Source organism: Pipra filicauda, unplaced genomic scaffold (genome assembly GCF_003945595.2).
Source record: "Pipra filicauda isolate LSUMZ 115617 unplaced genomic scaffold, ASM394559v2 scaffold85_size2586006_pilon, whole genome shotgun sequence".
Classification (NCBI taxonomy): domain Eukaryota; kingdom Metazoa; phylum Chordata; class Aves; order Passeriformes; family Pipridae; genus Pipra; species Pipra filicauda.
Window position 1 is genome coordinate 349,146 of NW_024105042.1, and position 24,647 is coordinate 373,792.

The 24,647-nt window shown below is 40.8% G+C and overlaps 1 protein-coding gene across 1 annotated transcript in view; it reads right to left on the reverse strand.

Moving 5' to 3' along the window:
- SORCS3 (sortilin related VPS10 domain containing receptor 3) overlaps positions 1-24,647 on the reverse strand; it is a 288,897-nt gene that overhangs the window by 4,713 nt on the left and 259,537 nt on the right. The window contains exons 19-26 of the mRNA XM_027738740.2: positions 20,648-20,834; positions 17,585-17,718; positions 13,148-13,271; positions 10,377-10,489; positions 8,415-8,546; positions 6,379-6,478; positions 4,206-4,311; positions 103-263 (exon numbers count right to left, since the gene is read on the reverse strand). Of these exons, the coding sequence (XP_027594541.1) occupies positions 103-263; positions 4,206-4,311; positions 6,379-6,478; positions 8,415-8,546; positions 10,377-10,489; positions 13,148-13,271; positions 17,585-17,718; positions 20,648-20,834 (1,057 nt within the window). The remainder of the gene's footprint in view (positions 1-102; positions 264-4,205; positions 4,312-6,378; positions 6,479-8,414; positions 8,547-10,376; positions 10,490-13,147; positions 13,272-17,584; positions 17,719-20,647; positions 20,835-24,647) is intronic.

Below are 24,647 nucleotides of genomic sequence, written 5' to 3' on the forward strand. Positions count from 1 at the left end.
CTACTTGTACCCGGAGTCACAGTCACTGCTTCTCTAATACCCCAGTGACCAACATCCTCATCCAGACTGTGAAAAAAAAAAACAACAGTGGAGGGCTCTCACCCATCACTCTTGTGTCCAGCTCTTTGTCCATCAGCTCCTCAGGGTCTGTGAACTCACTCAGAGTGATTTTGGGGGCATTTTCACTTTGGCTGACAGAGCCAATCATTTCCTGCTCCTTGTCATGCTGAACTTGGGCATAGATGTTAATCCAAGGGATTTTCCTGCACAAGAAAGGAAAACAAGAGGCTATATTTTGTAACACAGGAATCCTCAGCATGTCATTTGTTACTCAGACAAATTAAACTGAGACCAATCCCAGAAATGCAGCTCTGGCAGTGAGCCCTCAGAATGGTGAAAGCAACACAGAGATGTTCATCTCTAAAAGTGCCATTATCATCCACTGATTCCAATACCAGCCTAAAGCTACCCCAAATCCCAGGCCACTGACAGCTGTAAACCTGAGTGTTCTGGTCCTGTCCTTTTAAATGAGAAGTCGCACACACAGTGGACACTGTACTCAGCTCAGAGTGCAGCAATCAACTACGTACAATCAGCTGCAATTGTCAGTTCTCTCAGTATTTATTATAGAATCAGTGGGGCATTGGAAACCAAAAGCAAAAATCAATTTGAGCACTACTATCAGTTGAGAAAAAAAATCGCTAGGCTTGCTGCTGTTGACAAGCCCACACTGACTCAATAGGAATTGTCACAGAAAGAGTTACAAAGAATTGGTCCTGCCTCAGAGTACAGGATTTGGACCTCATAGCACCCTTCCAAAGTCTATTTGTTACCATTGCATTGCAAAAAAAATGTTTGTCATGCTATGGATCATGCAAGTTTGCAGGGACTTATTTTCCCTTGCTGCTCAGGAAGCCAAAAAAGTTAAGGGAGTATTCCTTCTTCCAAGTGAAATCAACTTGGACTGTTAGAATGATATCCTGGAAAGTCAGTTAGTTAGACAGTCCACGCTGCTCAAAAAAAGAAAATCCAGAGAATATTATCATTTCCTAAAAGCACACAGGAGAGAGAAAGAAGATATGTTCAAAATGCTATATCTTTATGCTAATCTGTCTGCTGTTGGACATGTCAGAGACTGAAAGTAGTGGAAATTGCCTCAACTCTCATGCATTCAATAGATCTATGCGGATATTACTCCAGTGAAGTTTTGGCCTCAACCAACTAGTCCTATTGGCTTGATCTGGCATTCTGTTCTTAACCAGCAGCAGGCCAAGACATATTGGGAATGTTTAGCAGCAGATAACAAATCTCATTATCTTCTCCCTTTCTCCTATCTGTAATGTTAAAATATGCCTTATGTGACACTAGAAGACGTAAGAACTACACAGGGAATGCAAGAGAACTAAGTCATTCCCATAGGATTTAAGTGCCCAGAATACGTCTGGAGATGTGTAGAGACATGGACATGAGAACATGCCTGGAGATACTGGAAGACTTAATTTTGCTTCCAAACAATGCGATGGCAGAGAAGTGATTGTCTTCTGAGCTCGGAGAGGAAAGGTGAGAAAAGCTTTTTAGAACTGTGAAAAGAGACCCCTTCACTTCAGAAGTGGGAAAAAGAGTTAGGGAAAGTTAGGGAAAAAAGGAACTGAGGTGGCTGTACATATGTGTATCCATACACACATACCTAATTCTGCTGTGCCTCGTAGTACAGACACAGGTGGACACAACATCCCACCACACAACTCTGAGCACACACACTCCTGCAGTCCTGTCTCAGGACATGCACACTCCTCGACTGCCTCATTGCTCCACCACTGCTCACCACTCATACACACATAGTATTGACCTGCTCATACTACTAGAAATGAAACCACCTCTTTACGGTTTATTTGCATACTTTTCCCTCTTCCTTCCTTTTCCACCTGGACCTGCTCAACAGGCATCTCTCTGGCAGCAGTGTTTAACATGCCTGCTGAGTCTATAGATTGAGGGACTAATAATAAGGAGTCTGTGTGCAAACCAGCAAAGTACCAAATCTGTGAAGTTGTAGAGTTAAAAATTCATGCAGGCCTATTCTCTCCCCACAACCTTTCCCTGTACACAGCAGTCCTGTATTCAGGCTGGGATCACCATTAATCAAAAAAGTACACATGGCTAATGGACCTCTGCATCGCTGAGAGGTAGAGGAAAGCTTTTGGGTTTGCCCCCCTTCTTCCACTAAGAATTGTTGCACGCTCTCATTTCTGCTTCATTGAGCCAGAGGTTTTAGAGAGAGCTGAAAACCTGCTTTCTGTTCTGAAAAATCAAGTTGAGAACTCTCTATGTATCTGACTTAATCCTAAACTTTGTTGGTTTGTTCTGGGTTCATCCTCTTTGGGACAGACCAGATAAGGGGGGACAGCAAGTTGATGAGCTTTTGTGCTAAGCAAAACTGACGCTTTAACCACCTTCCTCCTCACTCCCAATTTGTAATACCTTCAATTTTCAGACAGATTTTAACAAGGCAGGTCTTCCCAGCCCTGGAGCACAGTAGAAAGCTGATGGCTGCGATGCTCAAGGCTCAGGATGCTAAAGTAGTACAAGAGTCAGTTTTATGAGCTGTAGTAGTATAACGTGACCCGGAGACTGCCAAAGCAGATTAACAAGCTCCTCACTGTTCTCTGGCAGCTGGAATATACAGATCCTTCTTTCTCATAACCGATTGATGACAAAGGCATCAGTCCAAACAAGAAACCATCTCACCAAGAAAGAAAGGAAAGCATGTCTCACACAGGTTTGTACCTACACCTTGACACATCCCCCAGAAAGACTTCTTTGTCCTCGTCATCCTACATATGGGCATGAGAGAAATCATCAGATGTCTCCCCAGCACATTATTAAACCAATGCCTTAAACAAGTCCCATGTCCCATTCCCCATTCATATGGGAAGCTGTATTCCACCTCACAGAAGCAGAGAGAGGATTTCAGACTGCGATTAGGAGGTCATGCTGAAGGCCTTGAAATCTGTGTCTGAGCAGAGTCACATAAATGCATTCTCTGGAAATTATCCTGGGCTGCTGAAGTCAGTGGGAGCTTGGTCACAGATATCAATGTGCACAGGATCAAGCACTAGAAGCAGGGTCACTCACTGATTTTGACAATGGTTAACGTAAGACGTTAGAAATTAGGGAAACTTTAAATCTGAAGAAGAGGATACATGCAGTATTATCATTCCATTTTTAATATTGTTTGTATCCCACTATGATCATTAAAGAGTACTAGCATTATTCTGGAGTGCAGAAAAGCTGGAGAAAGAAACATAGCTGGAATTGGACAGGAAAAGCTGTAGTTTCCCCATTTGAAGGAACTACTATACCCAGGAAGTTTGATTTTTTTTTTTTTAGTTTTTTTTTTTTCTTTTTTTTTTTGAAATCAGACTCAGCTTATGCTTCTAATACAGTATTTTACCACTGGGCAGGATCTGGGCACATAAATCATTTTATATAGTAAGTACTGTACTGAATGCAAAGTTCCTTCTAAGGAGCTCCATCTGCCTAAAATATATTCTCATAAAGCAGCCCTTCAGCAAACGGGCCATTCTTATCACATATTTTGTTTCACAGCTTGCAGCAGCCAAGTGCCATGGGCCAGCAGTGGTCCTACCTGCTGCTGGAAGCAAAAGGTTTACATTAACATCTGTCAAAGTAAATCTCAGCACAGATTCCCAAAGGCATTTTGATGCTTTACACAAAATTTTCTGGCTTTGAGTCTCCCACCTTTAACATAATCACACCTGTTCCTCTGCAAAACTAACCTATTCACTTTGCAAGATACAAATGAGATGCTGCAACTGAGAAGGTAGATGGCCAGGTGGACATAGGCTCTATGAAGTCACACATTATGTGGTTTTTTGATTAAGCCTGCCCTGTGTATCTCAGTACCCAGAGAGCACAGAGGATTCCCATTTCTGGTGCGTGGTTCAAACACATCTGCTGAAGCAGGCTACAGCTTGATTTCTGAGCTCTTGGTGAGCTTTTGGAACACTGAGTTTGTGGTCAAAAGGCAGTAGATGGTTTTCTCTTGTAGAAATAGGGAACTATACTGGTCTAAGTCTCAGGTCAGCATAATTTGCTCTACGTTTGCAGTTCAGGCACAGCTCTGCCTAGTTTTTCTATGAACCACTCAGTGTCTCCTTCTCCCATCCCAAAGTTTTTCAACTTACCTCTTGAATTTGTAGATTAAAAAAACAGCCAAGCCTACAAACACCACAGACAGCAACATCAGCATCGCAGAACTGCTGTGACCCGAGCTGGAATCAACAAGGGGTGCTGCAGGACGAAAAGCAGAGCATTATATTTTCAGGATTTACAAGGGAACACATTAACTACCAGAGACTTGAGCTCAACTCTGTCTTTGTCACATCTGCTTTATCATCAGTGCACGGTGCACGCTGTTTTCGGAAAAACCAATCAGTAGGAAACAAATTGACTCTCTTGTCCTTCAAAAGTCAAGCCCCCTTTTCAAGACAGTGCAGTCTAACATCTCCGAGTGAAAAGGCACAGCAAGACATGCTTAGCTGAATGCCTGATCACTCCTGTGTTAACAGTCTGGGCTATTTCTTTTCAGGCTTTTCCAGGGACTGGAGTGGAAATGAATTTTATGAAGCGTGTCTTAATGCATGTGTATTCCCCTTTGGAGAAGCTACCTCAGAGCATCAATGAACAGCATGACTCCCATCTTCCAAGGACATATGTCTGTCTCACATGTGACAGTCTTGTGAGAAGCCTCAAGGCTCATCCTGGTATTGGACCTTAGAGACTTTTAAATCGAGTAGTTTTCATAATGTGGAGGAGCCCAAGCAATAATCCTGGACCCAAGCACACAATACATTATAACATTTTGGAGATTTGATCCATCAATCCTTGACATTTTCGGTGGTTTAAATACAGTATATTCCTATACCTTGTTTATGCAGCTATTCCCACAGCTCATCAGAGCACACCATCTTAATGGCCTGAGCACTGTGCTGAGAATCAAGTGTCTGATGAGAAGTCTCTAATGAGGCACAAATGATTATAAGTAGCAGCTGAGTGTTTCTCATTCTGCATAAATATTTGGTTTTGGTGTTTTACTATTCTCTATTCTTTTTCTGTCACCCTGAAGATGGGAACAAAGTCATGCAAATATAGTCACTTCTGATTTTGTTGCCAAATTTCCATACCTAACAATCTGATCCTGCCAATATTCTGCTACTTATACTTCTGACTGTTTTATGGAAAAGAGTGTCACTTCATCCAAGGCAAAATACTATGGGAATGGTCATGAAACAGATACAGTATCCACACCAGAGGGGGTGCAATAATAGTTGTGCAATATATGTTAAATGTGATGTCTTGCTAGAATAAATCCAAATTCTGGAGAATTCGAGCCACCTAGAGACTGCAGACATTTGTATCCCACTCCCAGTTTTTCAAATTAAATAATTCCAGCCTACTCCTGTTAACATCTGACTCTCATCCCCAAACAGTGTTACAGAGTGAAGGTAAAAAGATATTACCTGTAGGGAAAGTCACGAGCTTTGATTTACCCCAGTTCTTGGCTCTCTCAGAGCCTCCCATAAAAAGAAGCTGAAGTGTATTACTGTGGAATAGGAATTCCAGTCTTTCAGAGAGGCTATCAGCAATGGTACTTGCACAAGATCACACATTGCAGACAATTGCAAGGGCAGTCATAAAAAGCAAGGGCAAAATTAAATCCATCACCTCCTTTGTAACCATGACTGTCTCACCAATAGCTGAGAGCTTCACATCAGGGTAGTTTAAAGCAAAGGGGGTGACAAAGCTTAAAGTGACTGTTGGTTACTCTGTCCAAAAATGAAGATAGGTTGAAATTTAAATAAATTCCAATTTGTAGAAGTCAGTATTCAGGCACATATTCCCTGTAAGAGGCCTAGATCTTCCTTTCATGAGTACTTTGCCACTTTAAAGGTTTTAGCTAGTAATAACTGTAACAAGCCCTTTGCAATAAGGATTTGATCCAATATCCATGTAAGTTAGCAATATCTCCCCTGAATTCCACATGTGCCCAATGAGGGCTTTATACAACACCATTCACCTGGTTTTCTAAAACACTTGAAAAACACCAATGCACTAGTTAATTAAACCATAGGGAACTCTTACAAGGTACTTTTTATACTTGTACAAACTGGAGCATGAAGATGCCCCTGATGGATTGTTTTTAACACTTCCTGCTTCTACCACAATGCCTCAATATGAGGAGTCCTATGTGTCCCAGTAGCACATACCAAACTGTGAGTGCTCTGATGTAAACTGGTTCTCCTGGAGTTGTCTGAAGCCTCAAGAGAACCACAACTAGGCATTTGACTCCACACTCACCTAATGTTAACTGAGTAACATACACAACGACTTCAACACCAGGCTTCAGTTCAAACTGGACCAGGTTCTGGTTGAGAGCATTAAAAAGGATTTCCACCACCTGAAGAAATAAGAAGAGGTACAATAGTTACAATATAGAAGATAGCAAAGTCTGGAGAACATTCAGGAATGCACATAAGCCTAGAAAGGTGGCTAATTTCTCTTAGTGCTTTCAGGAAGGACTGAGGAAGTGGAAAGATGTACATGTGCTCTATATGAAACTCGGTGTTATGGTGTGCAAGTCTCCCTTACAGGACTTTTGAGACTTACACAGTATGTTGTTATATCTTTCCTGAGGAGCAAATCAAGAGGGTTAGCAAATTTTTTTTTCTTTTCTTGGGAGGTTACAGGAGGAGGAGGGAAAATAACTAAGGATCTTTTTACCCTCGACAATATCCTGTGAGTTTGATCAAATGCATTCGGCAATCACTGACCTATTGGCCTTTTATTGGTGGATAATGGAACTAAGTTAGTCCCAACTTACACTTCTTTATTCATATTGATCCTGTCATGTAGCTTCTATTTAAATAGGCTATTGGAGAGATGAGACAATCCAGTTTTTAAGATTAGTGGAAAATTTGCCATATTTCTCCATCATTTAGAAAAGCAGCCTTAGACTGTAGTTTACTGGAGTTGCTGAGCTGGGATATCAGCAACCCTGCTATGATGTATTTATTTGGTCGCCCCAGAGCACACACTTGGCATGTCACACTGGAACATGAGTTTGTTAATTCCTGATCTCCATAGAGTAGTTCTCATAGACAGGGCACAGCTACTGAGTAGTCTTGATAATCTACTCTCCAGGGTAGAGCTCCTCAAGCAGAAGCCAACAACAGGTGCCAAGGTACAACTGAGTAGACTGTCAAATAAAATTAGAGCACTAGAGCTTCAGGCCTCATGCCCACTTAGTCAGAAACCTAACTGAGGTGTCAGCATAAGACTGATATATGAAATATCTACACAATAGCTTGTTCAGATGGGGTTCTAGTACTGACAGGTCCTACTGAACAGGATAGACATGACTCCCAGAACACCTCCTCCAAAAAATCTTTCAAACCTTCCCATTTCAGTGCATCTCTTCTGCACTCTGAACACCATAAATTTGAGAGGCCAGCTTTGCTAACTTTCTAGGACAAAAGTACTACTCTACAGGAACTGACTTTACTCAGTGGGTGATAAGAACTTCCACTGAATTCAGCAGTCCTCTGATTTATTTAATATTTGATCACAGAAAACTTAGTCTTCCAAGAGTTATGTGGCACTGGGCTTACCCATAGCTTGCACGCTGCTGCATAGCTTGTATGCAGCACTGTAAAAATGCTGCATACAAGAACACTAGCTAGAGCTAAGCAGCCTTTCCAGCAGCAGTACTTCACTCCTTTGCCTTTATAGACTTGATTTAATCACTTGGTAATTCTAACACGAAAGCTTCAGTAGACTAATGCTGTTGTTCCTAGCTCTTTCCCTGCCTGCATATCACTGTTGCTATTCATCACCGTAATTACCTATTTATCTAAATGGATGGATATTGTAACTTCCAAATATAGTTTGCACAGGACATTCGCTGCTGCAGAAAAAAAAAAAAAAAAGAGGTCTTGTTCCTGTGATATATGAGCTGAAGAGCCTGATTTATTTTTAGTAAACCTCAGTATATTATCTTGCTGCTTTGGCCTCTGTCTATTAGCATTCCTCCAGGGAGTAGAGGGAGTACATATTCAAGGTTCCTTTGGCCATAACTACCGTAATAAGGACACACCACTGATTTAGTAAGAATTTCTTCTAGTGATAGACTGTGACATATTTCAGTGAGGTATTAGAAATCCTGTTTTTCCTCTGAAAATAATTTTCTTTAATGCCATAAACTATAGCACCACAGTCCCAGACGCATCTGTTTCCACCACACTTATTGTAAGTATTTCCAATGCTGCAAAACTTAAGGGGCCCATCTGCAAATGATACGACAGGAATAAATGTTCCATTAATTCTTCTTTCCTTACTTGCTCTAGATCAGCCTCACTGCTTTTCCTCCTCTCTGTTGTGTTTTTATGGGGCAGTACGAACAGTTCAGCAGAAGTAGGTAGTCCAGGAAACACAGCTACCAAGATCTGTTCATCAGGGATACCAGTCACCTAAAAAAAAGTAAAAGAAAAGCACAAAGGAGGGCTCTAGCTGCTATTTTGTTAGTCATATTTCTATTCACTACCAGAAATGGTGCTGCCGTTAAATTTTTATTTGCCCATTCCAGTGTAGGTGTTATGGTCCTAAGCAGTCGGTCTGCCCATTTAGTGGGTCAGAAATTGAAGTTCTGCTAAATATCCACTCTACTTCCTTTCTAGAAGTAAATGTAGGCTAGACAACATCCCTGGACCCAAAGATCTCAACCCAAAGTGCAGACACAGCGTGTCTCCAGGTCTGAATTTTCCATACAGTTCTTGCTACAAAAGAATGACCCAAACTCAGATCCAGAGTGTCTCAGAGTGACCACTGGTGAGTGTGCAACTAACAAGGACATATGAAGAAAATTGCCTGCAATCACTTTATATTATCAGGTTGTGGGGATCCATATTTGCCATACATGAATAACCATGTCCACAGTGGGAGATTTTTTACTACTGTGGCTGATCAGGAGGGTTGTGCAAGGGGCTGCTCAGTTTACTGAACCAAGAGTGCCAGACGCTCACAATTGCCTTCAGCACGACCTGCCCACCAAGGCTGCTGCCCTCTCTCCCCAAATCCAAGCTGTGCATCCTCCATAGGGCAGGAAGATCCCCCTCCCTCAGAAATGCTCAGCTACCTGAGGTTAACTCAATTAGCCCTTTGGTCCTATCCCACCTCGAGCTCCATGGTCTCATTCATGAGCTGAAATATATTAGCAGGGCATACCATTCCCGGTGGGATATACAAGCAAGCACTTCTACAAGATTTCTACTGTTCTCTGTAACCCTTCATAGTTACAACCTAATTAATCTCTTTTTTTCCTGCAAGCGTGACTCTGAATACAGTAAAAGGGAACAACAGTTTAAAAAAATTAACTTAGTGTTTTCTCAGGATGAAAAAACAATGTAGGAAATCTTATAAACTGTGAATTTTGAGTGGGCTGCAGATGAGAAAAGCTGAGCAGGTTTGTACTTTCCCAGTAAAAATAATCAGCCTCCATTTCTAAGAACAGCTGTAGCTGAAGAAAAAAAGCAAGATACATTTTTGGCAGGATGCAAAACCCACAAAAGCTTGTCTAAATCTATCTCCTGATTTCATACAAAACCAAAGTCCCTGACTATTTGATATCATAAATTATTCTGTCCCCTTTCCTGCAAGAATATGAGTACTAATTTACATATTCTAATTAATCCCAAAGGAAGATTCAGTATTCTTCCTACCCACAAAAGTCTCTCTTTATCCTGTATTTTAAAGGTAAGTTTATTTTCACTCTGAATTCTTATTTTTTTGTCCCAGTTGGAAAGGGAGTAGAGCTCCAAAATGTTCAGTTGCTACACGTAGCTGCATGTGGAACTCCTGACTGAGTATCAGGAAGAGATAAAAATATCTTCCTCATGGATCCAGCCTACTACAATGCCTGTCTTCTGGGATGAGGTAGATCAGCTGTTTAACAACACGCAGTAACACTAACCAAATATTTGGAGTAGAAAACAGTAGATACTGTCATATCAATTTGTCAAGATAAAAATAATGACAATCAAGAATTTGAAAAATCATCAGGGATATTAAAAGCTAAAAAGTACCACAGAAATATTAATAAAAGTAATTGTAATATTTCCACAAAATTACCAGTATAATTTGCCTCTATAAAAAGATCCAGCACACTAAGAAGCATTTTATTGATTTTTAATGATAGCTTCATTACTGCTGTCCTTTCCTGTTCTTTTAAGCTAGTATGTCAAAAAAGTACATGTTTTAACCACCTAGTCAATATTAGTAGACACAAGGAAACAGATGCTCACCTGTACTAGTGCTCTCTTGATGACTTTCCCAATGTCTTGTCTCCATTCAGGGATGTCAGGGTTATGGTAGTCCAAGTTGGGAGAAAATGAAAGGAGCTGAGATTGGAAATACTCTGGAATAAAATTAAATGGGCAGTGTTCAGGCTACAGATAAGGGTGCAGAAGACAACAGGAAGACCATAATTATCTTAAAGCAAGAGAGAGAAAAGGCTGAAGGAAGAAAAAGGCTGGCTAACACTAAGCAGGACGGAAAGCTTGTAAGGAACAAATTCTTATAATGGTTCTTATAAAGGACATTTTGCCATAATGCCAGCCTCTGGCTTTCCCCAGAGAAACAGAAGCAAGAATGAGAGAGGTGAGGAGATGTCTTCCCTTCATGATGCCTCTGAGCTTTGCAATTTTGCCACTCAACTTTGTCAGATTCTGCTTGCAAGGAAGTTGACCAGAAAATAAGGCAGCACCTGGTTGAAATTTGGAAGGTCTGTATAATTGTATGCATTGTGGTCTGCAGAGCAAACACTTGCTGTAAGTAATGTTTTCAAAAGCATATTATCTGTTTGCTCTCCTGGAGGGAAGCCATGAGTGGTTAATACCCCAACAAAGCAGAACACAGTGGTGCTAATGACTGGCTAATCAAGCAATGGCTATTCACAAAACACTTGGAAATTGCTTACTAATTGACTGATTGCTGGGAAGAAGAAAAACTTCCTAGACTTCAAGTACAGAACAATTTATTTTTTTTTTCCAATTCCAACTCTCCCCCCTCTGGTGTCACCAGAGACCAAGCCTGGAGTCCTTATGACAGCTGTGCACAATGGATTTGGGCCAGTGGAAGGCACAAATCCAGGACAGGAATCAAGCTCAGATTTAAGTTATCAGGGCAGAAGACTCTCCTTTATGTTTGTGGAGATGTGCTGTGCCTCACCTTGAAGCAACTGATCTCCAGGCTCTTCAAACAAGTACCATTAATCATTTGTAAGAAGGCACTAGTTTTAAATCAAGATAAGCCAGCCAGAGTATAAATGAGGAAATCCACAGAATAGCAGGGATGTGCCAGCACAGCATTTATTTGGCATCTTTTGCAAGATCTGTTCTTTCTGTCTAGATAGTGCAGTATCTTTTTAAATAAAACAAGCACCAAAGAGAGCAGGGAACCTCTCTCAAGTTCTGAAGGTTTATCCCAGAGCCTGATATATAAAATCTACTTTTGACCCCTCAGTACCATGTCCAACTTATTTTTTGAGCAAATTCTTCTCTGTTAATCTCAATTTGAGAAAATCCTGGATAAATCTTCTCCACTGATAGCACCAGAAATCCATACCTTCCTGCCTAGAGCCATAATCACTTGACATAGGACACTAGGGTACAAATTTAGCAAAGTGCATGTTTACTAAACGTGTCACTCATTTATGTACTCAGATTTGAATTGATCACCCGACTGGGGGATTGGAAGTACTCCTTCCCTAGACCGGGTCAGTCTGCAGCACAGCACTGCATGGGACTATTTGGACATTTCAACTGGGTCAATTTCTCTTTGTGTTAAAGCCAAAAGATTTGGATCTTTTAAATAAAATGGGAAAATTTCTTCCAAGGTGTTTAAAAACAGAGTCAGGAGAACACTCTCTGGGATGTACTGGGACAAAAGATCGAGATCACCTGTGGGGATCCCTCTTAGATATGCCTGATTCAGGTTTATTCCAGAAACTAGTAGAAAGATGGAAATTTCCCAAAAGTAAGCACTGCATTTGCAATGCTCAAAATCATCAAGTTACTAATACTTGCTAATAGCAAGTTTGGGTATTATTAAATCATATTAACAAATTATTAAAACCCATTGTATTTTATGGCCAGACAATCAATAAATATCTATTTAGCTGGTTGCTAAGTCTGAGAATACAGCAGGATGTTTATATGTATTTAATTACTGAAACAAGACACACATAGTTCAACTACACAGTGATGGACTTCAAATCAACCCAAGTTATTTGAAGCCCAGGTCTCTCACTAAAACTTGCTATCCAAAGAAAAGCTTGTCTCAAATGTTGTATGCCACTAACTGGATAAGGAAAATGAAGACTGACCCAGGGTGGAAATTATTCTCTGGGGAAATCTCAAAGTCCTGGCCAGAGCTGCTGAGATAGCCCTTTCACTCAGGATTTATTAAGCCCCAAACAGGGTAACCTCTGTGTTTGGCCAAAGGGTGTTTTTTGGAGCCCCTGGAATGCAGATACAGCAAGAACATACCAAACATTACCCATAGGGAAATCCCAGGGGCTCACTCAGACCTCCAGCTGTGACACGGAAGATGGGCAGAGATAGCAACAACAGTCATTTCTGTCCCCTCTTTTCCAGACCCCTCCAGACTCCTGTCATTTTTACAATCACTGATAGAGAGAGACACCAGGTGCATTCAGACCACCTTAACGGTGAACTATGACTATTTCTTTCCACAGCTGGGAAGCGGAAGGAAGGCAGTCTGATTGCAGCTCCAAGTGTTTTTTATTTTTGGGAGTTGCCTGTCTGGGTGTACAGACAGACCAACAGACAAAGGAGACACCAGCCACCTTACTATTGTTGAGTTTACAAATTTGGCTAGCTGCCACACCCTATTCACTTCTGTATTCTGTCATCATGACATCTTTGTCATCAGAGGTTTGTCTCCAGAGGTTCCTCCAGACACTTATTAGTTCCCAGAGTTCATTTTGGATCACCAGTGTCTGTCTGTCTGTGCTTCAACCCCCTGAGACACAATTGTGAAAGGCTGAGGGTACCATGCACTGCGATCTCCTTGGTGTCTTGGATGAGGGTGTTGCCTCCAGCAACTTGCACAGTTACAGTGTTCGTCCCCTCCACAGTGAACATGTACGAGATGCTGCTCTCCAAGGTGATGAGGGGCTGTAAGAAGCAAACACAGACGGCAATATCAAAATCAGGGTGAGATTAACTCAGGATCACAATGTGCACTTTAATCTACCAGGCAACAACATCCTTCCTCCCTGGTACAGGCATGGTGCTACAAGCTTGCATGTCCTGCCAAGGACTAAACATGGCTCAAACACAACCCTGTGAGAAGTGTCCCATAGGCAGAGGTTTCTCTCACTTCAGTGAACGCTTCCTGAAATATTCTTCCACTGAACTGCAACCCATTATACTATAGACTTCTTGATAGAACACAGTTGGCAATTGCAGAGTTACTGCTGCAGAATGCAATGTTGTACACACATAGACACACACACAAACACACACACACACATTCACCCAGCACAGTTGCTATATCAGCTGCCCGAAACACAAGCTCAAATTGAAAATAAACCTAATATGCAGATGATTCTTCAAACAATCCATATTGTTCAGATTCAGGGCCAGCCTCTGCTTTTATGAGCATAAATCCATTTATCTATCACAAAGCAACACTGCTCAGGTCAGAGTGAGGACATCCAGCATTGCCCTGTCCATGCTTTGAACCTGTAAACCAGCTCCAACCATAAGCTGGCAAACTGTGCTAACCAGGCTGAAAGCACAGCATAATTCCTGCTGACAATGCTGACTGAATGTGGCTGTGGAAGGGACCCATGCTGGGGCAGTACATGAAGAACTGCAGCCCATGAAGAACTGCAGCCCATGGGAAGGGCCCACATTTGAGAAATTCATGGAAAGCTGTCTCCCACAGGACGAACTCCCTCCCATAAGCAGGGGAAGAATGTGAGGAGTCCTCCCCCTGAGAATGAAGGAGCAGCAGAGACAATGGGTAATGAATTGACCACAGCCCCTATTCCCTGCCTCCCTGCACTGCTGGGGAGAGAGGAGGTAGAGAATTCAGGAGTGAAGGTGAACCCAGGAAGAAGGAAGGGATGGGGGAAGGGGTTTTAAGATCTGGTTTTATTTCTTATTAACCTACTTTGATTTAATTGGTAATAAATTACACTAATCTCCCCAAGTCAAGGCGGTTTTGCCCATTACAGTAATCAGTGATCACTCCCTGTCCCTATTGTGACCTGATTTTTTTATATTTTATGTCTCCTGTCCACTTGAGGAGGGCAGTGATAGAGAGGCTTTGGTGGGCACTTGATGTCCAGACAGGGTCAACCCACCACAACTGAAAATCAAAGGGCCAGCCCTCACAGTGCCACTGATTTGACAGCTGGTCTCCAGACAAAACTCTTAGTTTAGATTAAACCATTAAAATGGGAATAGTTATACTAATCTCCATTGCACACAGAGATCTAAGAGAACAGATAAAGCCATTGTACCATTGATATTGTCCCTTCACTACACTGCCAGTTTGTTTCCAGAGGAAAACCTCTAAACATTCACCTTCCAGCTCTCTTGCTTTATCCTATCAGACTGACAACCTGACTGCACTTCACAACAGTGGTCATATATGCCATTTTCAAAGCCAAATCAAAATTTCCACCAGCATAGGCCAGACTGGCAAACACGTTTCTCTCTTTGTAGAATGCCACCTTCTTTTCACTCCCTCATCTATGAGATGAAAAAGCAGTAAAAAACCAAAAAGTCGGAACACATGGGACTCAGACCAAGGGCTCCAGCTTGTACCAGCCCTAAAGGCCTGGCCAACATTTACTTAGATATACATGGATCCTGGACAAGCCCAATGGGCCTGTATCAAACTGCAGTGATATTGATATCAGCAACCTTCCTGGAGGTTACAGGTTGTGGCTCTGTGCAAAGGCAGATAAGAGGAAGCAATCTGGCCTTTAAAATTACAATTTTTCCTTTTGGTATGTGTGTATGCTGTACATTCCATTATCATGGATGATTTCACCTCCATCATGGAGTTTTAACATTCAGCCAACTCCTTAATTTTAATTCAAGCACCAACACCTAGATGTTAACTCCAAATTAAATTAAGTAGTTTAAGGTTCATTTGCTCAAACCTATTAGACAGCTGGATACATTTATTAAACTGGACCTGTGTTAATCCAAGCAAATTGGCCTTTGAGCATACTGCAAAAATCAGCACAGTAGAAGAGTTCCAGCAGGGTGGGGAGAGCAGTAGAAGAGCCTCAGCCAGAGCACTTGAGTCTAAGACAGAATTCACCAGTGCAGGAGCACAGAGAGTGAGACTGCACAGTGACACAAGACACATCTAGTTCTGCCTGGGATTGCTATGGGCTGAATAGGAAAAGCAGCTGCAATCCCTCAGCATGGAACTAGAATATATCATCTCACAATGCCAGTCACTATGCACAATATTACATACCTCATCCTTTAATTCACACACAAATCAGTGTCCCCATTTTCCACTTCTGCATAGAACACCAGAGTTTATTCATGAGTGGGCACAGAGAAGAATCTGACATGCACATATAACATCCCAGAAGGAATTTGGATGTGGTGTAGACTGTTGTTTTGAAAAAAAGGGTGGCTGATACTGTTATGTCTATATCCTTTGCCATACTTCTCTCAGAGTTGAAGTACATTTGATGAGGTAGCTGGAGTTAATGCTTTGGAAAGAATCTTAGATTTGGCCACAGGTAATTGGCATCATGTTTACTATTCCACATTTCAGCAATGCGTGCAATCATGCCAGCTACTCCATGTACAGCTATGTCCAAAATGTCTATCCCAAACACACCCATATCTGTTTGTACTCTGTTGCCTATGGTCTGAAATTTAAGCTAGAAGACAAAACAGATCATATTTGCAATCCAGGTGCAAGCACCATGAGAACTGCACAGAAATCTTCAACAGTAAACACCACTGCTTTCCTCTACCTTTTTCAAATTACTTTCCATTACAAAAAATCTTTTTTAAGGCCCTGTTCACAATCATCTTCTATATTAAGGACTAAAGCGATGGAAGGAAAAGTCTGATGCCTGCATACACTGGAAGGCTTAAGCAGATGAGCAAGTTACCAGTACCTAAATTGTTTCAGATTTACTTTGATGGCTGGCTGTGTGTGAGCACTGAGCCAAAAATATCTGAACTGTAATGTGATTTTGCATCCCTCTATTTCAGTGCAGTATAAACTATGTGGAATTACCTGGTACTTGTCATGAACTAGATGTGTGTATGTGGGTGGTTGCCATAGCTCAGCTAGGGCACAGTAACTTGCCAAGTTACAGTAAGAGGTTTTTGTTCCTGAGCTCTTCCAGTGCCTCAATTATGCTCCCACAAAAATAATCAAGTTCTTACAGTAAGCTTCCTTACTTGATGTAAAATCTCCATAAACACAACCTTTCCTGTTTCTCCCCCCCCCCAATGTTTGTACCTAGGGTAAGAGGTTAAAACTCAAGCAGCTTTGTCAAAGAGAAAACAAAATACTTGTTTGCCTGCTATTTTTTATCTCAAGTTCCATATTTCATGTAAAATCCCCATTTCTTTCTGCTGTGATCTCACCTCAGAGTACACCTTCAATTGCAAATGTAGACAATGATGTGACTTGAACTGCTTTTGTAAATAACAGCAGATACTACATTGCAAAATTTTCATCTATACAGTTCACGACTGTAAGAATAGAGAATAGTGCCTGTCTCACTCCTAAAGCCTAAAATAAAAATTGTAGCTAATAAGCAATCCTGCTCTCTCCATTTGAAACATGGCATTAACTTGTAGTTTCACTTACTTTAACTATTGATAAAAAGGCATTTTTGATACATTTGTGCCCATCTTTTGAAAATTTGCTACAAAGAAATCTCATCTCCCTCTCTAATACATTCCAGACTGTGAACAATAGTCATGGATCGACCCAAACAGTTCATTCAAGCTAGACTCTTCTAGCATGAAATTCTAGATGCAACTGTTTATTTGAACACCAAGAGCTTTAAAGTACTGTGTTGGAATCCAGCATCATATACTGCATACTGGTACATAATGGAAACCCCCATGGTTATTTGAACACTAGCAGTTTTAAAACAATGTGTTGAAAGCCAGTATTATTCCATATATAGTGGTATATAGTTCAGTTAAGTTGCAAGTGAACATTGGTAATAACAGTGGTCTCCAGAGCTCAGTAGGGCTGATAACAACCAGGTGTAAAAAAGTAATGACTCCTAAGAACAACACAATACAGGAGGAAATAAATTCACAAAGGTTGAAGTTCAGATAATGACAACCCTTTTTAGACAAGGAAAAAACTAAAATACAAAACAAGCAAAGATGAGAAGTTTTCATTAGGGCTGAGAGAGTTCCCTGTCTGGTGGGACAAGCTTGGGAAGTGAAAATAAACCGAAGGGTATCTGTACCTTGGTGCTGTTGCCAAACCACCAGAAGTAGGTAAGTGTGCCTGCCTGGCTGGGCCAAACTACAGCAGTAATGTTGACATCCTTATTTCTGATGGCAACAAAGGGAACACTCAGATGGACGTGCTCCACTGGACCTGTGGGAAGAGAGAGTTCATTATTTGAGCCTTTGAGTTAAATTCTCCCTGCACAGTTATGAACAGCAAGAGTCTTTAAATGAATCACATGCTCTACGTCAGTAGCAAGACTCTAGTTTAGCAATAAAAGAGAATTTCAGCAGTCAATAAGCAACAGAAAAAGATAGATTAATAAACACTAAATCTTATTTTTTGTTTCCTCTTAATTCTAGAGTAGTCAGAAATGCACATTTTCCAGAGTGCTGATTTCAGAGAGGGTCAGCACTGTGTATAGAAGAAGTCTTTAAAATGCATTTTGTGGAATAACAATGAACTGGCTTTGCACTAAATAGGGAAGTTTCTATTGAATGCTAGAGGGATAGAACACAAGAGAGAAAGAAAATATAGCCACTGAGCTACTAAGATTTGTGGGGAAATCATTTTAGCCAAGATGGCTTAAATCTGGTTATATAAGAGGCATTTATGACTTGATTAAATACCCCTGGCAGTTTTTTAAAAGGTCTCCAAAAGAAAGATTTATGATTTTTAGAAATCCTTGGTATGTTTTTGACTTTGGTTGACTTTGGGAAGGGTTTGGGGAGTCAGCTACCACTAGCAAAAAGTCATGAACTACTTGAAAGAAATGTGCATTGGTGTACCAAAGCATTTAACTTTCAGAAGCACTTGTTTCTGAAAGATTTAAAAAAATAACAAAGTACCAATGCAAAGTTCTATCTAATAAATGCAAACACCGACAGTAAACCCAATGAATGAAGTCCAGAATTAAGACAGTGCCTCTCTAGAAAAAACAACAGGAGTAAAAAATACTGAGGTTTTGTTTGATAGTTTGTTTAAATCTTTTACTATCTCCATTGTTCTAATTCTCATTTAATCTTTTGTTTTTGCTGGTACTGAATTTCAGCTGATAACTGCTGTCCATCAGACAGTGCTACCTTCTGAGTAGTACCTTTAAAACACCTTTAAAACTGACAGACTATCCCTGTGAGATGGAAAGGATGAAATAAGAAAGACATGTTTTTCTAAGACATTCATTCTGGGAAGCAGAAACTTCGGTGACTTTTAACTGAGAATATCTTCTTGTGTTATCTCTCAGCTCTTCTAGCATGAAATGGGGACATTAATCACTTCTCCATCTACTTAGATTACAAAGATTTTGGATAGCAAAAGCTGTTCTTTTACCACCAGAACATACAGTACCAAGCACAATGGGACACTATTGTTGCTTTTGACTCCTTAAAATTTGATCTTTTTTTTTCCCCCTTTTCCCAAGGGGTGTCTACCACCAAGTCACTCCTGAACTCTGATCATAGAAAGTACTTTTGGTGCTCAAGAATAGCAGGTTCCCCAAATAGCTTGTGACAGTGAATGTAAGAGAAAAAACAATAGTATCTCTGCTTCCTTTAAATGTCAAGAGAAGCAGCTTGACAGCAGATTCCAGAAAGCTGAAAAGTTGACTGACCACTAATAAAGCTGCAAGGTAGAAAACTAATGTTACTTGAGGCCGAGGAGCTTTTTTCTCTTTTCATTTTTTTTTTTTTTATTTTCCAGCAGAGGATTTCAGTACCAGACAGATCATATAATAAGAATGATTCACAGGCATTTTTGTCTGTACATTTGAGCTTCAAGGTCAAACATCCTATATTGACTGGTACATCAAACTAAATTAAAAGTCATCTTATTTCAGCATTAGCATGAATGTAAGAGTTCGCAAAATATTTCCCTAGAGATAAGGATAAGCTGGCTACCTAAGAACACTATAAAAGTCAAAGTAGAGATCTGAGTAGCTGATGAAGAAAACAGTGGAGTAGCACAACCAGGCCAAGGAACTGTCCTTTGTTGCATTCTGCTTTAAAATCCTCACCATGAAAAAGTAGTTCCTATGAGAAAAATCAGACAATCCATACAAATCCGGTTGTTATTACCAGGTAACCATCACTTTTGTCAGCTAATGGCCCAAGGTGAAGGTAAAAACAGTTAATGCTCTAATAACAGGTTGTTAAGTGCAGCCATGATTGACTTTGAGGGAATTATGGGCATAATAAAAGCTTCAAGGAACATTTATTCCTTCACACAGGGAGCTTGAATGTAAAAAGGAGAAAAAGTTCTTGAGTTTTGGAAATTTCTAACTTGCTACCTTCCAGCAGGAAAGCTCAAGTAAAAGATAGGCTAGGGGACATTCTAATAGGTAAAGAGGGAAGAGAGACATGGCTGTGAACACCATTAGGGGTAAAACCAGATGGCATTCTCTGCCCAGAAGATCTGATAGTCTGAGAGCAGGATAAAGAACAGAGCTGCTCCTGTTTCATCCTGAATTCCATACCCTCTGCTTTCTCCCGTGGCTTTGAGAAGTTGGCTGGGAGCTCTGTATTTGAGTTTGCTCATGTGTCAACTGGAGGGAAATTGCACTGATTTACCAAACAGGACGGAAACATCAGGGATGCATGGCAAACTCATGAAATATGAAAAGCAGCCCATTAGCCCTCGGCACGTTCATATCCAGGAAGCATGCTCAGCATAATCTTTTATTTCATTTAATAAGCACTGTAAACTCAAAAATCCTGAATAAATGAATCAAATTTTAGTAGTTTAATCTAAACCTCTTGGAATTAGACATGTTTTGAGAATACACATTTAGACTTTGTTTCATATGCTGCTTGGTCTCTGAACCTTTCAGGAAGACCAAGAAACTTTTTTCTGTATCTCTGAAGACTGCAAATATACTTGTGTTTAAAAAAAAACACCTTCCCTTTATCTCAATTCAATAATTTATTTTAGTATCTAGAAGAGTGCCTAAAAGGCCAAGACTTCAGAAGAGCATGAGCTGCATGTGTATGTGGTTTTGCGGGTATACTTAGGCGCCACTGAAGTTGCAGGGATTTTCAGTGAAGTCAGATTTCACCCAAGGAATCCAGCAGGTGGAAGTACTTACAGACCACATGCAGGAAGAGGACAGCAGTGTCAGAGCCCAAGCTGTTCTCTGCATGTGCTGTCACCTGGAAGATTCCAGCATTCTTATACACATGTCGGATGCCATCCTCAACAGGGCTGAAATTAGCATAGGATACAGCAATGCCGTCTCCAAAATCAAGCTGAATGTTTGTCCTTTGGAGATCACCCTGCAACAGAGAAGGCTTAATTAGGAAACTGGGTTGACAAGAGGGATTTATATTACTCTGCATCCTACCTCTCTGTTCCATTTCATCAGCACATACATAAACTTGTAACTTTTCCAAAAAAGACTAGCTTTGTTCTGTCATTTACCAAAGTGGCCAGACTCCAGTCAGCAACTGGTAATTATATACAAGTAATGCTTAGAATAACTGATCATTTACACCTATAAAGAGATGTTACCCTCCATCTTGGGTTTAAAGATTTGGGGAGGGCAGAGTGTTCAATGTGCACATATAAAGGGGACCATGTTTGAATCCTGTAACACAAGGCATGGTGGGGGATTAAGGGTCACTGGAGTGGCCAGGGCTTTCCACAGCCTTTTTCTGAATTGGTGGTGGCCAACAAGTACCTCATCAGAAGCAGTGAGATGGGAGACACTATGCTGGTGGTAGGTTAGATGTTAACGGGAGAGCAATTCCCATGTGAACATGGGAGCATTGGGAACACTCTGGAGACAGGACAATGGTTGAAGTGGCTCCCTCATACATTCCAAAGACATAGAACCTAGTCACTGAGTCTAGCCTTATCTAGTTTTCCAGGTTTCCTGTACAGTCAGTGAAAGAGAGAGAAAGAAAAGACCAACACTCCATCCTAAAATAACTGAGACGGGTGACATGAATCCCCTGCAAATATCCATTCCTATACCCTGATGATAGAGAGTTTAGAAGACTAGTTTCAGCTAGACATGTAACTTCAGGATGGCTGAATTTATACAGGTTGAGTCTCACACTGAGGACTGACACATTTTTCTGTCTAATGTCAGTCAACACAAAGACAGGGCCTAGATACACAGGAGAATGAAGCAGATGATGAGAAAATCTCTTCTAGGATTACTGTCAATGACAGTTATTAAATGAAGGAGAGAAAAGCAGACAAGAAATTCCAGCACTGCAGGTATTGTCTAGAGGCAGTAGTTGCACTATTTTAATTTAATTCATGCTTTAAACTGATGTAGTTGAACTGTAGAAGTGTCTGTTATTTCAGTTTCTTGGAGCCTTACTTTATACTTGCCCCCAGCTGAGTAATGGTAACACTAAACAAGGCTAATTTAAACAGCGTTAAAGCCCACTGCAGCGATTTCACTACACTGAAAAAAAACTAGAACTCAGATAAAATCTCTGTAGCTTTAGCTTTCTGCATATAGATAAGATGTATTGTCACAAGTCCCTTTAATGAAAGGTCTCCACTTTATTCACTATGGACGAAGAAGATACCACTACTTTTTGGAGATGTTCCTAACCCCAAACTGAAGCCGATCCCTAGATATATTGAGGATGAAATTAAAAGTTTAAAGAAAAAAATTGAAAAATCCCTACTCCTAAGGTAACCGTTTTTTTAAATAGGGAATACAGAAATATTTCACAGCCATCTCATAAAGCCCATTATAGCTGTAAACACACAGGGTCAGGATCAAAGCTAATGTGCAGTTTTAGCACATACTGATGTAAGGAAGGGAAGCAACCTTATCTCTCACTGATGATTCTGACAAACCTCCAATCCCTCCACAGCCAGCTCAAATCCTGCAGGGTCCTAAATCCACTGGGCTCACTGAAAAGGATCACGTCACACACATAAAAGATTTTTCATATGGTCTGAACACATTCATACATAGCACAGATCCATTTTGGATCATGACTTCTTACCACACCGGGACATGGAAAAAGAGGTCCTTAAATCAGGATTAAATAGCTGTCGGGCTGTTCTGTCCCACATGGTCAGCAACTCAGACCAAAGGTGCACAACAAAGGCACACGTGGAGACAGAAACATTCATTAAAGGCAAGGGGTCCCAGTTCTTGCCTTCCACTGACTCCAGACTGACTCATGGGAGCTGCTGTCTAACTGGTAACTGCCACCAGCCTGTATAAGTGGCAACTGCTATACTGACACAAGCAGGATGCTATGTTCTGCTACTTGTCCCTGTCCTGAAAGTGCATCTGACCTTGCCCTTTGAATGGAAACCCACAATGAAACACACAAGAACACAGACCACAATGAAGCAGGTCCCCTGTGAAGGTGATCAGGACCACAGCAGCCCCCACAGACTTCATCCTCCTCATAGACTATGCCTGCATTAACAAATCAGTGTGCAGGAAGGGTATTTTTCAGATGTGAATTTGCTTTGAGTCTATACTAGGGGTCTTCAGATACACACCCATATAATCAGGATTATTGCATGTAGTTTCTGAAATATGGATATTTGATTATATATGTTAGATCACCCTCCTTCCTTGCTCCATCATTCACATTCCACAAGAGCCAGGGGAGTTTTGGCTACTGAGTTGATCAGGGCACCCTTTTCACCTCTGCCCTTCTAGGACATTAAAAATCCAGTATAAACTGAAAAGAATACATGGAGGACTAGAGCGGTAGGGACACTAAATCCTATCTATAATATTGAGTAGTCAATAACATTCTTTAGACAGAGAGGTTTTTAAGTCACTAAAAAAATTCTCTAGCAGGAGCAAAATGACACTCTTGGGATATTCAGGTATTTGATAGAAAGGCTCCCATAGCTTGTTAAACCTTTCAAAATCATTTCTCAAGGGAATGTATTAAGACTGCAAGTTCATCTCATATGGAAGACACTGAACAGAGGATAAAAATGTGATCTGGGCTGGATTCATAGCCGATGACCTCAGGTTGAAATCTCTTGCACCAATCACGACAACTCATCTCCTTTGCTCTTTTCTATTTCCTCCTTGCTTCTTCAATATGATTCTATCTGAAATGAGAAGGTTTGAAGAAGAGAAACAGGAACAGATTTTTTGTGACTAAGCAGTAGCAGATGATCTTCCCATCCAGTTACGAATTGGGTCTTCAACGTAAAGCCTGCCTATCACACTAATTATGTTTTCGTTCTTCTTTCAGTGCATCTGTATCCAGTATACAAAATACTAAAACAAGCATGCTAGTCCCCCACAATCATATCAGATATTCTGGAGTTTATGAATATAGATTAAAATCGAAATGGAGACATTTCAAATGGAAAAAAATCATTGCTCTCCATATATATTCAAAAGGCACATTTTATTGCTTTAAGTCCCATAAACTACTGCAAGGGAATGAGGTAGGGGCTGTCATAAAGATTGGAGCTCTGCTTACTTCAATCAGTGAGCAGACAAAGGGTAGTGAAACGGGTGAAGAGGAGTATTGCCATAGAACAGTCCTTCAAAGTCATATCACCATCAAGACTAGCCTGGAAAAGTTTTCCTGCCTGGAAGCCACACTAGTGAAGTGACAAAAACTCTGGAGTCAGAACACACAAGAACTGTAGGTATAGGTTGAAATTCTGGCTTTCTGAAGTTAGGAGCCAAACTCTCACTGATTTCAGGAGGGCTGTATTTCATCTAACATATGCCTGGGGAAGGGGTGAGGGGAGTGTATCTACATGAGGCATTTTGGTTCTTTTCTAACGAAGCTCTCAAACTTTTTACATAAAAATATGACATGGTTTAGATTAGATATTGGGAAGAAATTCTTTACTGTGAGGATGGTGAGGCACCGGAACAGGCTGACCAGAGAAGTTGTGGGTGTTCCATCTTTGGAGGTATTCCAGGTCAGGCTGGATGGGGCTCAGAGAAACATGGTCAAGTGGGTGGCATCTCTGCCCATGGCAAGGGGGTTGGAACTAGACAATCTTTAAGGTGTGTTCCAAAACAAACTATCCTATAATTGTATGATGTGGCTATCTCTTTCTGTAAACATAGTTCAGCAATCCTTTAACAGATGTGCAGAACTTCAACACTTGCTCAGTGT